Source organism: Lynx canadensis, chromosome B2 (genome assembly GCF_007474595.2).
Source record: "Lynx canadensis isolate LIC74 chromosome B2, mLynCan4.pri.v2, whole genome shotgun sequence".
Classification (NCBI taxonomy): Eukaryota; Metazoa; Chordata; class Mammalia; order Carnivora; family Felidae; genus Lynx; species Lynx canadensis.
Genome location: NC_044307.1, coordinates 97,161,623 through 97,176,781, shown reverse-complemented (window position 1 = coordinate 97,176,781; position 15,159 = coordinate 97,161,623). Strand labels below are relative to the sequence as shown.

At 48.7% G+C, this 15,159-nt stretch overlaps 1 protein-coding gene across 1 annotated transcript in view; it reads left to right on the top strand.

Moving 5' to 3' along the window:
• Positions 1-13,967, top strand: part of BEND3 (BEN domain containing 3) — a 34,406-nt gene extending 20,439 nt beyond the window's left edge. Inside the window, exon 4 of the mRNA XM_030316056.1 lies at positions 10,026-13,967. Within this exon, the coding sequence (XP_030171916.1) occupies positions 10,026-12,272 (2,247 nt within the window). The 3' untranslated portion in view covers positions 12,273-13,967. The remainder of the gene's footprint in view (positions 1-10,025) is intronic.
• Positions 13,968-15,159: the final 1,192 nt, after the last annotated feature.

Here is a 15,159-nt window from a genome sequence, read left to right as displayed (position 1 = left end):
ATTGGTTCACTCTTGCCTTGTGACAAACCACCTTAAATCTTAGCAGCTTAAAATCACCACCACCGTATTTGTTCACAGTTCTGTGGGTCAGCTGGGGGTTCTGAGTTGGTTTGACCTGATGGGGGGCTAGGTCGTTCGGGATGGCCTCACCCCCCGCCCCCTTTCCCCAAGGCCGCAGGGCTGGTTGCACCGGCTGCAGCTTCCCTTTCTGCACAGTCCCACCCGCTAGGAGGCTAGTCCCGCTTGTGCACGTGGTGTGGAAGAGTTCCCAGGAGCAAGAGAGGCCAAGCTCTGAAGCACAGACACTTTTCACACCTCGGGTTGCATTGCCACGCACGCTAGTGTCCCACTGGCCAGAAAGTCCCGTGGGCCAGTCGAGACACAAGGGTGTAAATGTAGACTCCACTTCTGACGGTAGGCACAGCAAACTTACAGGGATGGGGGAAGTGTTGTGGCCGTTTTTAGAAAAGTTCAGTCCAGTAAGGAACAACAAGCGCTCACAACAGGAAGGAATTCTGACCATGTGTAGGCTGGGTTGTGGCCTTATGGGCGGTCCGATTGTCTCCGTGTGGCCTTATGGGTCGTCCCATTGTCTCCGTGCACAAGTGGAGTCAGTCTTTATCCTTTCGTCCAGTTTTGTTGGAGCGGCGTCACAGAGAAGCAGGGCGCGTCTGCGAATTCTTGGGGGCAGAGAGGGAGGGAGAAGGTTCTTAGGATCTGTATTTTAGTTGAATCCTTAGTGTGTGAACCAAGTCACAAAAGGTTTGGCGTTGGGCTGCGACTCCATCGAGGTTCATGGTGGGGGGGGGGGCCTCCCTGGACATCACACAAATGATGTGAAGGTTTCAGATGCCTCTCGATTTGGCGAGGCAGCAGGCTTCCAGTGGGGCTTTGGGCATCACCCCAAACTCAGACATGTTTGGAGAAAAGGGAACCAAAATGTATTTGAATATTTCTAATATGACTTGTTCAATTTACATATCCTAATTGGGCATATATGTTTACTTTTCAATAGATTGGATATAGCGTGCGGTTCTGACGTGTTAGATTTTAGATTGGAAAAGACCTGTTAAGTCCTGGATTTTATTTGGGTGTTTTACTAGTTTTGTTTCTTCTCCTTACTGTGCATAAGATGAGGTTGATACCCGTGCACGCTTTCCTATTCTGTAAAAAGAATACATGTAGGTATAAACCTTTTGAAATTCTTGAGTTCCTTGCAGAAATGTGTCATGTGAATTCTGTATTTCCTTTTAAAAGTCTGTGTAAGTTGATGTGTCAGTAAATCAATAGCCCTAGAACCTTTGGGAATTTGTAACAATCTATCAGTTTTATGAAATTATAGCATATGTTGATTTTTCAAAATGGCACTAGTCCTAGTTCAGAGTGAATAATGCTTTATGCTTCTCCCCCTGAATTTTCTGATCCTTCTTTTTTTTTTTTTTAATGTTTATTTATTTTTGAGAGAGAGAGCGTAAGCAGGGGAGGGGCAGAGAGAGAGGGAGACACAGAATCTGAAGCAGGCTCCAGGCTCTGAGCTGTCAGCACAGAGCCCGACGCGGGGCTCGAACCCACGAACTGTGAGATCATGACCTGAACCGAAGTTGGGCACTCAACTGACTGAGCCACCCAGGCACCCCTTCTCTGATCCTCCTTACATATGTCATCGCTGCTTACAGTGTCATCGCTGCTGGGGGGAGTAAATGCAGCTTTTTTTTTTTTTTTTTTTTACCACCGAGTGAGGCAAGAGGAGCCAGGAGGCCAAAACAAGCGATAATCCAAAAAAGTGGGAAGGAAGTTCAATAATTACTGAGTGCCCACTTGACAAATACACCATTCATTATTTAATCCAAATGACAGGCCAGTGATGAGAGAATTTACTAGCTCTACTAGACAGATGAGTCAACTCAGGCATAGAAGTTAAAGTGCCAAGATGCCAGTGGGGCAGGCTTGTTCCCGGTATGAAATACCAGGACTGATTAGACGCACTCCCTGCGTCTGGGAGGCGAGCCCCACCTTCTCTGATCCAGCCCGTAGGAACAGTAAATAGTTAAATCGGGAGTCAGGCGGGGAGAGTTCGCTGTGGCCTTTGGTCAATTACGTGGCCTCCCACATCTCAGGGTCCCCCATGGTGATGAGGCATAATACTGCTCATCTCATTGGTTTCTTATGTGTGAGCGAGCCCAGCGCAGGGCTTGTCCCGTGTCAGCCTTCAGAACTGTGTATTTACTGCCTCCCAACACCCATCTCCAGCTCCCATCCCTTGTGGTCAGTCTTGCTCTGCCTCCCTTCACATTTATCGGAACGAAAGTGGCACAGTATTGCCAAAGGAGACCATCTGACATCCTTTAGGACACCCCAGGCTGAGCACCCTTGATTCTGAACACCATCCAAGTCAGAACATAGACCACCTTCCATCTTGTCCCCCAACCTCAAAGAAGGGAGGAGGACGAAGGGTGGGGGGTAGGATTTGAGCGGTAGCCCTGGTGCCAGAGGTACGTCACATCCAGACTCCCGTCAGTGCTGATGACTCGTAAGTGACATTTAGTACAGTACTTAGAAGAAATGTAAAACCTCCCTCAAAAAACCTAACAAAAGACTGTATAAAGACTTATTTGGCACCTCCGCTGGAAAAGGCTTCATAGCCAAGTACAGCAGATGTGGGAGGTGAGTAGCCAACATTTTTATTGGTAATCATCCTTTTGTTCACGGAAGTGGGGGTGATATTCAAGCGCTGTATGCCAGGCAGGCGTTAGCTTTGTTCTGCTGCGGGTTTTTGTTTCTTTGTTTGTTTTTAATTCTAAAGCACCACTGCGTTTTGTTTTTCAATCGGAGAATGGAAACGTCATTTCATTCAGTGCACATTTGCCGCTTACCTCCTGAGACTGTGGTACCAGCTGGAGATTCAAAGTCATTTCTGCAGCACCCGTCGCAGATAGGTACCGTGCATTCCCATTTTAACGAGGCTCCGAGAAGTCAGTGCTCTCAAGCCTGCTTGATTTGGACCTGTGCAGTTGAACGCCACAGTTAAGGGGCTGTGGGGTATTTGTAAGATGTTGTGAGAAGCCTTTGAAAATGACCTGCCCGGACAGTTTGCCACCCCCCTGGCCTGTCTCTTCTCCATTGTGATTGCCTCATCTCCCAGGTTCTTATTTCTTCAGGCATCACAGCAATTTCTTCATCCGTTAACAGTATAAGGATGACCCGAAGGGTAAAAACCATGAGGTCAGAGACTGTCTAGCTTGTTTCCTGTGTCCCCAGAGCCTTGCATGGTGCCTGCCGGATGCTAGGTACTCAGTGCTCTTTGCTGACTGGCTCTGTGTGGCAGAGAGGTCTGCCAGACCTTATGACTTCATGGTATCTGGTCATTTAATGGTGATGGTGATGATGAAGAGAAAAGTTCTGTTGAAAATGAAAAAGGTAAGCTCCACCTCTGCCTTGGTTATTCATGCCCGGCCCCCTAGGAGTTGATTCACATGGTCTACCCTTGATGCCATATTGATTCTCTACTCTCTACTCTCTGGAAGGCGTGCTGCTTTCTTGGTGTTCCAGTTTGCTGACTCTCTGGGCACCGTTTGGCCACTCATCATTTGTCAACCTGAATTCAGTGATGGCCTTTGGATTCGGAGTCATATGGGGAAGAAGTTTAATGCTTGAAGGATTTCCACGGTGACCCAATCCCTGGGGTGTAGCTGGACACGGACACATGGAATGTCCCCTACATGGTCTACTTAACGCTCTCTTGGAGCCCAATATCAACCTCTTTTTGCTTATATTCTCCAGCAAGGGATTTGGGCCTTCCCGCTGGAGTCTGAGGGTATTAGCCGTGGAATGAAATGCCCCGACCGCATCCAGGAGATGCTGGCACTGCCGAGCCGAGCTGCGCACAGAGTTCCCATATGGCTGGAAGATGAGCCTCAGAGAATTGGGGACGTGTCAGCTCTAGACACCCAGTGCCAAGTAGCACAGATTTAAAGATTTCTTGATACTCCTAGACAGCTGAGCAGAGATTTTATCATCAGCGGCAAATGCGGCCAGCCCGTCGTCGCCTTGGCAGCATTCGTGGAATTAATTGGGACACTGAGCTGACAGGACACCAGTGTGGGGATATCTAAGAACCTTCTCTTTAGTGCTTGTGTTGTGTTTTGTGTTGAATTGTGTATTTAAGGTCCCTGGGAGGGAGGAATGTTGCCCTCTACTGGGACTCTAACTTAATTTTTTTATTCAGGCAAGTTAGCCAAAAATGTTTCTACTGATGGCAGTGTTTCTAACATGCTTAGTAGAAACTGCAATATTTTTATTAATGATCCTGAACAGTGAGAGCTATAGAGGGGATTTCCAGTTCTGATACACTTTGGCCTTCTGCCTGTGTAGGAATGTGGGGGAGTCCAATGACTTCTATTTGTTATTGGTATTCAGGCAATTCACCCAGAAAATTTCCCTTGTACTTACTCTCTACACTGGGTGTTAATTACGGCAGATCTCTCTCTAGAATGTGGGTACTTTTGCTGCATGGCATGTGAGTTTCTGGTGATCTCTGCACAGAATCTTACTTTATTTTTTTTATTAAAGAGAGAGAGAGTGTATGAGCAGGGGAGAGGAGCAGAGGGAGGGAGAACGAGAGATGGAGAGTCTTAAGCACCTGAGCCAAAATCAAGAGTTGGATGCTCAACCAACTGAGCCACCCAGGTGCCCCCAAAATCCTATTTTAAATGTATTAGTGGGATCACTTGTAAAGCAAAGACCCTTTTTCTAAAATCACTCCTAATGTATTTATGATTTTTTTAATGATTGCCATTAGAAACTCAAATTCCTCTATATTGGTTAAACCTCATGGTAATTTCATGATCCATAGGACTTCCAAAATTATTTTGGTGTAATTGAATTTAATGGTGAATAAGTTGCTAAAATCTAATTTACAGCCTACAGGAATTAGCAAATAAGGCAGTTTGAATTTATTAGGGCCGTGCTTTTCAGCGGTGTGCAGTTGTAAATAAATTCACCTTGTAGAGAAACAGAACTCACGTACATGGATTTGTATGTAAATGTACAGACACAGAAACAAAGCAAAACTTTCCCAAATTTACTTACTATGTGCAGTGCACTCTGATATTTTCTATTCTATTTTCTTTTTTTCCCTCCTCCCTTCCTTTTTTTTTTTTTTTTTTCCTTCTGCCTTTCCTCAATCTTTCTCCCTTCTTATGCTGGTCATGACCCACCAAAATAACTTCATCATTTAACTAATGGGTCATGACCCACAGTTCCAATTCCACTCCAGTGTTGGAGTGAACACTTTCCTCTCCATCCCTTCCTTTCTCCAAATTTATGATGTGTGTTTGTGGCTTCCTCCCTGCCTCTCTCCCTTCAGAATCCTTTGCTCTCTGTCTGATAGCAGAGCAAAATTGCTGTAAAGAGCTTCAAACCCCACCTTCAGCTCTGATGTCCTGTGCTCCTCCCCCGCCCCCAGTCTTTAGGACAAACAGACCTCTAAGAAGTGCCTTCCATGAGTGACTAACCCTGATGCATTATAGGAAAGTCCTCCTTTTGTTTACTGCTTGAGAGTAATCATTACAACTAGTTTAATAAAAAGCCCACTGTGTTACCTCTGCTCTGGTTTGGGAATATCACTGCTTAATAATAATTATATTCTAACAGTGAATATTTATTAAGCACTTACTGTGATTCAGACAGGGCTCAGTGCTTTCTGTACATTATCTTATTAAGTCTTCATAACTACCCTGTGAGACATACCATTATTTATCCCTGAGGTACTAGAAGCTGAGGCATGAAAAATCATTGATTTGGCCAAGGTCACAGAGGACAGCGCAAGCTGAGATCTTATCCACGCTTTTATATCTCTCTACAGACATGTTATTCATAAAGCTAGTGGCCTATCTGAACAGCTCCTTTTTTGAAAGCACGTATTTGAGAATCTTAGAACATCTTGCCTGTTTTAACCGTCCGTGCTTGTGGCTGACATTCATTGAGCAATTCTGTGTCCCAGGCATTTTGCAAGGCACTGGGTGGGGGTAGACTCAGGAATGACATGGTCCCATCATATAACAGTCATACAGTGTGATGACGATGGGGGGCAGCTTGGTGAGGAGACCCCAGCAGGGAGAGAGGCAGGCGGCAGGTCCTTCACGGTAGGCTTCTCCCACCCCAGTGGCTCCTGGTCCTCTGTTCCTGAGAAGCATGGGTTGGAGGAGGAGGGCCAGGCCAGGTGCCTTTGACCCTTCATCACATTATACAAACAAACCTTGAAGAAAGTATTGGCCAGCTCCATGGCATAATTATAACCCTTATAAGAATTCCTCTATCTTCAGGGGCTCCTGGGTGGCTCAGTCAGTTAAGAGTCTGACTCTTGATCTCGGCTCAGGTCATGGGCTCACGGTTCTTGAGATGGAGCCTCCGAGTCCGGCTCTGTGCTGGCAGTACGGATTCTGCCTCTCTCTCTCTCTCTCTCTCTCACTCAAAATTAAATAAACTTAAAAAAAAAAAAGAATTTTTCTATCTTCAGGTTCTTACAGAGTAGAGTAGCTTTTCTTTTGCATTGTTGTTATCAACAGAGGCAGGCAAAAAATGAATCTTACTTACTGTAATGTGAGTCAGATTATTCTATTATCTACAAGAGAAGATCCATATATTTAAATGAAATATAACTTGTGGGTGGCTTAGAAGGATCAAAGTTTTATGTGTTTATGTGGCCTCATTGCTCTCTTTTCACCTTAGACCTACCTACCTATTTATTGCCCACATGCCATTGCAAATCTAGCCTCTCGAGATTGTCTCTTTTCCCTACCCTTTTCAGGCTACAAGAGAAAAACACATCATGTACTGTTTTGTGCTGGCATTAGTTATTTGAAGTCCTACAAATGACATTGAATCTGCCTGGGTGAGACAAACTGAGAGCAGACACGGTCTTCCAGTCCTCTGCTACTCAGAGAGGACCAACAGTACCTGGGAGCGTGTTAGAAAGGCAGGCCCAGGGGAGCCTGCCTGGCTTGGTCAGAAGAGCACGCAACTCTTGATCTCGGGGTCATGAGTTCGAGCCCCACATTGGATGTAGAGATTACTAAAACAATAAATAAACTTAAAAAAAAAAATTAGAGGAAATGCAGGTTCAGGGACCAGAATCTGCATTGTTAACAAGGTCCCGGGTGATTCACATGTATATTAGAGTTTCTGAAGCCCTGGCCTAGGCCACCCTACACCAACCATATTTTTCCCTGGGTGTGAAGCATCCAAAGGATGGCCTTTGTTCTTCTCAGTTCTGCAGTTGCTGGGGGCACACATCTGTCAGTAACAGCAAACACTTTGTGCTTAGGCCCTGCGTGTTCCTGTGAAACCTACCAGTGTTCACCAGTTAGCTCTTCTGCTCGATTAAACCCTCAAAAATGTATTCCAGTAAGTTTGGGGGTCAAGTTTAACATTTGTCGAAAACAGGTTAAGTTGGGAATGAACTACAATGAATGGCACAATATATAAAGCCTACCCATTTGATACCTTCTGACATATGTGTATGCCAGTGAGGCTATCACCATGATCAAGATAATAAACAGGAATCATCCAATACCTTAAAGTTTCCATGTGCCACTTTGCATCTTTCCTTCACCCCCAGGTGACCACTAATCTGCTTTCTGTCATCATTGATAGGTAAGTTTGTGTTTCTGAACACATGATTCTGAATGGAATCATACAGCATGGCCTCTTTTGTTTAGCTTCTTTTTTTTTTTTTTAACTGTTTTCTTTTTAAAAAAAAATATTTATTTTGAGAGAGAGACAGTGAGAGAGCGCACATGCGTGCACACACACTGCAAACGAGCGAGGCAGGGGCAGAGAGAGAGGAGAGAGAGAATCCCAAGCAGGCTCCGCACTGTCAGTATAAAGCCCTATGTGGGGCTCAAGCTCACAAACCATGAGACCGTGACCTGAGCCAAAATCAAGAATCAGATAGTTAACCGACTGAGCTACCCAGGCTCCCCTGCCTGGCTTCTTTTAGCATAATTATTTTGAGACTCCTCATGAGTAGTAGTACATGTATGAGTTCTGTTGCTGAGTAGTATTCCATCCTATGAATATAGCACAGTTTGTTTATCTGTATACTTGTTGATAAAATTTTGGGTTTCCAGCTTTGGACTCTTTACAAATAGGGCTGCCGTGAACATTTGTGTACAAATCTCTGTGTGATTAACTGCTTTCTTTTTCCTTGGTAAATAAATATCTAGGAATGAAATACCCAAGTCGTATGGGCCATGTATATTTATCTTTTTAAGAAACTACCAATTGTTATGCCATATCATACCCCCCCACCAGCAGTATGGGAGGGCTTCCGTTCCTTTACATTTTCCAGCGCTTGGTATTGTCTTTTTGTTTGTACCCATTTTGGTAGGAGTGATGAGGTATCTCCGAGTGGGTTTTAACTTGCCTGCTACTAATAAGCATCTTTTTGCACGCTTATTTGCTATTTATATATGTTGTTTGAAGCGGCTATTGAAATCATTGAGTTGTATGTCATTATTGAGTGAGAGTTCTTTATGTATTCTGGATTAAGCTCCTTTATCAGATAGATGGCTTGCCAATACTTCTTCCAGTGTGAGCTGTTTTTCTTTCTTTTAATATGGTCTTTTAAGGAGCAAAAGTTTTTGTGGTTTTGATGAAGTCCAGTTTGTCAGTTTTCTTCTCTTACGGATGGTGCTTGTGGTGTCATGTCCAAGAAATATTTGCCTAAACCAAGGTCATAAAGGATTTCTCTTATGTCTTCTTCTAGAAGTGTTAGAATTTTAAATTAGGTTTTACATTTACACCCACAATCCACTTTAAGTTAATTTTTTTACATGGTGCGTGTAGGCTGGAAGTTTTTGTTTGTTTTGGCATATCTATGTCCAGCTGTTCAGCATCATTAGCTGAAAGATTGTCCTTCTTCTCCTGAATCTCCTTTGGGCCTGTGTTGAAAATCACTTGTCCACATATACGTAAATAAGCCTCAGGGCCTGGCAGCAGGGGAGACCACCGGTGAAAGCAGCAAGCACTCTGGGTTCTCAGATGGCCAGGGTGATGGCTGTCTGGCCGTGGAGGCTGGACTCAGGCTTGGGGTCTTTAAAGGGTATCTGGAGCTTGCCCTGGGAGTCCTGCAACAGTGGACTTGACGAGTGTCCCTGCTATCCTTGGGCGAGTTGAGGAAATCATCCCTGAAAATCAATTTGGTAGGGTTTAATTCTCTCACTGTCCTTTGCTGAGCAAGGCTGGATAGTACATGGCAAGTAACCTTGTAGATACACAGGAGAGGCATTCATTATGTACGGTGGCTGCCTTAAGCCATCGGGGCTTACTCGTCTCCTGCAATCTGCTTGAGAAGGGCCGCTGGACCAACGGGAGACGGTGACTTAGAAACCTGGGCGAGCCCATCACGTCATGGAATCCACAGTTGCACAGGCCCCGGGACAGTTCTGGGCCAGCCCTTTTCCGGTCTGAGATAAGATGTCATTCCAGACGGTGGTAGAGTTGCAGCAGACCCCAATTCTCCTGTGCGTATGTACCACTGTGCACCTCGGGAGCCATCTGGAGTGGAGACGCCTGTTCTCCTAGAGGCTGTGGACTGGAAGACATGCCGCTACCTTCTGGAGCTGCTGTGGGCAGGAGTCCTTATGCCTGCCTGAGAGTAGACGGAGGCCCGGGTCAGTGAGGTGACCTCAGGGGCTTCTCTAGTCCTTGTGGCGTCTCCCTCCCCCAGCAGCACTGTTGCCCCTCAGGCCCTGTGTGCAGGAAGTGCAGCACCGGAGTCCTGCAGGAAGCTGACGCCTTCCAGGTCCAGGCCGAGCCTCTCTTAGGAAGCAGGAAGAGCGAGCTCTTTTGGCACAGGGGTGCAGGTTTGTGTTAGCTGTGCGTTCTGGGACCAGCAGAGTGAATAGGGGCGAGGGCGGTGCTTTCTCGAGTGCTTCCAAGATTGACCTTGGCACCTCCGTGTGACCGAGACCTGCGTTTCATGTAGTAAACCGGAACACCCTAACACAGTGTTTGTTTTCCAGGCACTCCTAGCAGGCATGCGGAACCGGGAGAACTGCTCGCCCTGCCAGGGCAACGGAGAGCAGGCCAGCAGGGGCAAGAACCTGGGCTCCGCGTGGCCCGGCGAGGAGGAGCCCTGCGGCGAGGTGACCACCCCCTCTTACAAGAAGCCTCTGTATGGCATCTCGCACAAGATCATGGAGAAGAAGAACCCTCCCGCCGGGGACATGCTCAACACGTACGAGCTCTTCGAGAAGGCAAACTCCAGCAACAGCCCCTCGCCGCTGCGGCTCCTGAACGAACCACAGAAGCGGGACTGTGGCAGCGCCGCAGCGGCCACCGACGGTGACCCCAACATCTACTTTCTGATCCAGAAGATGTTCTACATGCTCAACACGCTGTCCTCCAACATGTCCCAGCTGCACAGCAAGGTGGACCTGCTCTCCCTGGAGGTGAGCCGCATCAAGAAGCAGGTGAGCCCCACCGAGATGGTGGCCAAGTTCCAGCCGCCCCCGGAGTACCAGCTCACGGCGGCCGAGCTCAAGCAGATCGTGGACCAGAGCCTGTCGGGCGGTGACCTGGCCTGCCGCCTGCTGGTGCAGCTCTTCCCCGAGCTGTTCAGCGACGTGGACTTCTCCCGCGGCTGCAGTGCCTGCGGCTTCGCGGCCAAGCGGAAGCTGGAGTCGCTGCACCTGCAGCTCATCCGCAACTACGTGGAGGTCTACTACCCCTCGGTGAAGGACACGGCCGTGTGGCAGGCCGAGTGTCTGCCCCAGCTGAATGACTTCTTCAGCCGCTTCTGGGCGCAGCGGGAGATGGAGGACAGCCAGCCCGGCGGCCAGGTCCCCGGCTTCTTTGAGGCCGAGCAGGTGGATGCCGGCCACTTCCTGGACAACAAGGACCAGGAGGAGGCCCTGTCCCTGGACCGGAGCAGCACCATCGCCTCCGACCACGTGGTGGACACGCAGGACCTCACCGAGTTCCTGGACGAAGCATCCTCCCCCGGCGAGTTTGCCGTCTTCCTTCTCCACCGGCTCTTCCCCGAGCTCTTCGACCACCGGAAGCTGGGCGAGCAGTACAGCTGCTACGGGGACGGCGGCAAGCAGGAGCTGGACCCGCAGAGGCTGCAGATCATCCGCAACTACACGGAGATCTACTTCCCCGACATGCAGGAGGAGGAGGCCTGGCTGCAGCAGTGCGCCCAGCGCCTCAACGACGAGCTCGAAGGCCTGGCGCTGGACGGGGGCAGTGAGGGCGAGCCCGCGCGGGACGACTGCTACGACTCCTCCAGCCTGCCGGACGACATCTCCGTGGTCAAGGTGGAAGACAGCTTCGAGGGTGAGCGGCCCGGCCGGCGCTCCAAGAAGATCTGGCTGGTGCCCATCGACTTCGACAAGCTGGAGATCCCGCAGCCCGACTTCGAGGTGCCGGGCGCCGACTGCCTGCTCAGCAAGGAGCAGCTGCGCAGCATCTACGAGAGCAGCCTGTCCATCGGCAACTTCGCCTCGCGCCTGCTGGTGCACCTCTTCCCCGAGCTCTTCACGCACGAGAACCTGCGCAAGCAGTACAACTGCAGCGGCTCGCTGGGCAAGAAGCAGCTGGACCCGTCGCGCATCAAGCTCATCCGCCACTACGTGCAGCTGCTCTACCCCCGCGCCAAGAACGACCGCGTGTGGACGCTGGAGTTCGTGGGCAAGCTGGACGAGCGCTGCCGGCGCCGGGACACGGAGCAGCGGCGCTCCTACCAGCAGCAGCGCAAGGTGCACGTGCCGGGCCCCGAGTGTAGGGACCTGGCGAGCTATGCAATCAACCCCGAGAGGTTCCGAGAGGAGTTTGAGGGGCCCCCGCTGCCGCCCGAGAGAAGCAGCAAGGACTTCTGCAAGATCCCCCTGGACGAGCTGGTGGTCCCCTCGCCCGACTTCCCGGTGCCTTCACCGTACCTGCTGTCGGACAAGGAGGTGCGTGAGATCGTGCAGCAGAGCCTCTCCGTGGGCAACTTCGCCGCCCGGCTCCTGGTCAGGCTCTTTCCGGAACTCTTCACCGCCGAGAACCTCCGGCTGCAGTACAACCACTCCGGCGCCTGCAACAAGAAGCAGCTGGATCCGACGCGGCTGCGGCTCATCCGGCATTACGTGGAGGCCGTCTACCCGGTGGAGAAGATGGAGGAGGTGTGGCACTACGAGTGTATCCCCAGCATCGACGAGCGGTGCCGCCGCCCCAACAGGAAAAAGTGCGACATCCTGAAGAAAGCCAAGAAAGTGGAGAAGTGATGGGCGCCCCGGGGACTGAGCGTTCTTTTGGAGCAGTGAATGGTATCCACAGACACGCACCTTATGTCAGTGGGGAGTGGCTTACTACATTTGCACACGTAAACACCACCCAACCACAGGAAAGAAGCCTTGCGTTCGGTCTCTCCTGCTCACGACTTTTGTCCTGTGCCCCAGCGGTGCCGCAGGAGTTGGGGAGAGCTGAGCCGTGAGAGTAGAGAGGCCTCAGGAGTGGTCCTCTCCTGGGCTGTGTCCCCCCACCCCCCTGCAATTTCAGATGCATATTCAGCAACTCTCTTGTTCCTCTGCCCACATTTTACATCTTCCATTTTTATCAAAAAAATTTTTTAATTAAAAAGAAACCCTTTTTAAAAAAAAAATCATTGGGCTCTTTGGGGGCCATTTTACTTAGAAAAAATATCTTTTAAATATTTGAGGTGAAGTACTGTAAGATGACTTCAGTTGCTGGGATTTTTTTTTTTTTTTTAAGATGGTTTCAGATTTATGAAATTTTTACAAGTGCCATGTTCATGCATGATGGCCAATAATAGCTTCAGGTGGCACAGAGACCAATTTTCCTGACCTTGTCTTTTACATCTGATTTTAGAAGGATCAAGATGCCCCCTGGATGGCAGTAGAAGGGATGGAATAGTGTGATGTCCTTTCCCACCATGGTCGCGTTCTCCCTTCCACTGTGGTGCTGAGGAAGGGGCCTCACACGGCCTGGCCTGTTTGTAGTTGCCATGTGGGTAGAATGTCGTGCTCACTCTCTGTAGACGAGAACACTGGATGATGATGATGATGATGATGATATGAATGTAGATAGACGTGGAAACACGTACACAATGTCATTTGAGCTGTGTCCTTCCACTGCCCCCTTCCCTCTCTACACAAGGATGCTGTTTGGAGGGGCAGACACATTTCCTTGGAAAACAGTCTGTGTGGGTGTTTAGCTTCTTGTTTGATTTAAGGATGGGCCCCTTTGGGCTCACCAAAGCTGTTTACTTTCCGTGTATGTATCTGTGTGACACCCAGGTTCTGGGAGCTGTCTGGTGGTCTCACCACACCTCAGTGTTAGCCCCTCCGGTCGGTAGCACATCCTTGTTCCTCAGGGCAAGCCCAGGCCTCGGGCCCTCTTGGGGATATTTGGCATTGGAAGGTCACAGGTCATTCAAATGGGGCTCCCCTGTCCCTTGCCAGAGTCCACTCAGTTGTCCCCTCGGACCCCCTAGGAGCTCTGCCGCCCTACACCTGGCCAGTCACTTGGCCTCGGAGTAAGACATCTCTTCTCCTCACTGGTTGGGAAGGCCAGACTGCTCCGGGCCAGTGGCATACTTTCCAGGACTACCAATCGGGAAATTCCCCAGCACGTAAAGTCCTGAAAAACAATACCTTTACCTACCTGACTTTGGGGTCCCAATCCCTACGAGGGAAAGGAGACAGTGTAACCCAAGCTGAATACATCCTACCAGAAACTCGGAAAATGAACTGAATCACACAGGGTAGTCCTAAAACCCTTGTGGGATGTTGCTGATTGAATAGCCTAGTGGCTTAATGTTTTGCTACCTTAAAATGCAGAAGTGATCGAAACAATCTGTGAATTTTCTTTATACAACCGATAAGGACTTCAGTTCCGGTGGCTATTTGACGTAATTTTGCCTACACCCAGAGGGCTTTTTTTTTTTTTTTTTTTTTTTTAATGACAAGATTTTGAGCAATGTAAAGTTGCTGATCTAACTTTAGTAAATTCGCTTTTAAATGTCACAGATTATTTCTGTTGAAACTGCAGCCCTAAATTATTGCAATTTAGAAATGCACAGGGACTTGAGGACTCTCACCTACACCCACACCCACCCACACGTGCACATACATTTTCTTCCTACGAAACAACTTAAGTGGGATGAAGGGGGCCTATAGGAATAACAAGCTCAGCCTCTTTGTGCCTGGAAAGAAGGGACTAGAGCATCCAGGAAACTCACTTTTTCCTCCTCACTTGGGCCTTTCTCTATGCCTTAGTCTCTCCAACACACACGTGCGCGTGTGCGCGTGCACGCGCCCTACCCAAAGATGGCGGTGGCGCTCTCGCCCGCCAGCCCTGTTGGTTGGAGAGTGCCATGGAATTTGTTCTGGTCTCTAGGATGTGTCCAAGAGGATTCCAAGCCATGCGAAAATTGCCCTGCTTTCTAGAGGGTGGACTCTGACCCTGCAACTTCAGAAGCACAATCATTTATTAATAACGCAAAGTCCTATCTACCCACGTTAGAGAAATCAACAGGTTCTAGGAATGAAATGTGTTTCTTCACAGCCTAGAGCATGTTCAGTTTTTGGAAGCTGTTATTTTGGTCGTTTCCTTAATACCTTTCCTGCGTAGGGCTTCTCCTCCCCACCCCACCCCACCCCCGCCCCAAATCTTAGAGTCCCTTTTAGAGAAGAGAGGTGGACGCACTCTGGGAAGTTGTTTCCTGTCCCTCTGGACTGTCTCACCAGGAAACACCTGCAGGTGTCTGTCTGTATGGTGTCCTCAGTTCTCCAGCCATACAGGTGGGCTCCAAGGCTCCAGGGCAGTTTTTTACACGAAGCAATAGAAGTACAAAATACTTAACTTTTTTCAAAATTTAATGTTTTCCATAAAATGTGTTGGTAAACCCCGTCCCCCTCCCCATCTAAATTCATGGGTTTTTACTTGTTTGTTTTGGGGTTATTTTTTTCTTCGTATCTGGAGAACTAAAGAATTAGCACAGACACATTCTGATGGTAAGTAAAATAGCCAGTCACAGTAGGTGGTAGTGTCCCTCGTTTTCTCTGTTAGTAAGTTTTAAAAGAATGTATGAAGGTAGTCATGAATGTACTAAGTGTTCTAATCCTGCTTCAGTTCACTTTGGCTGTGTCT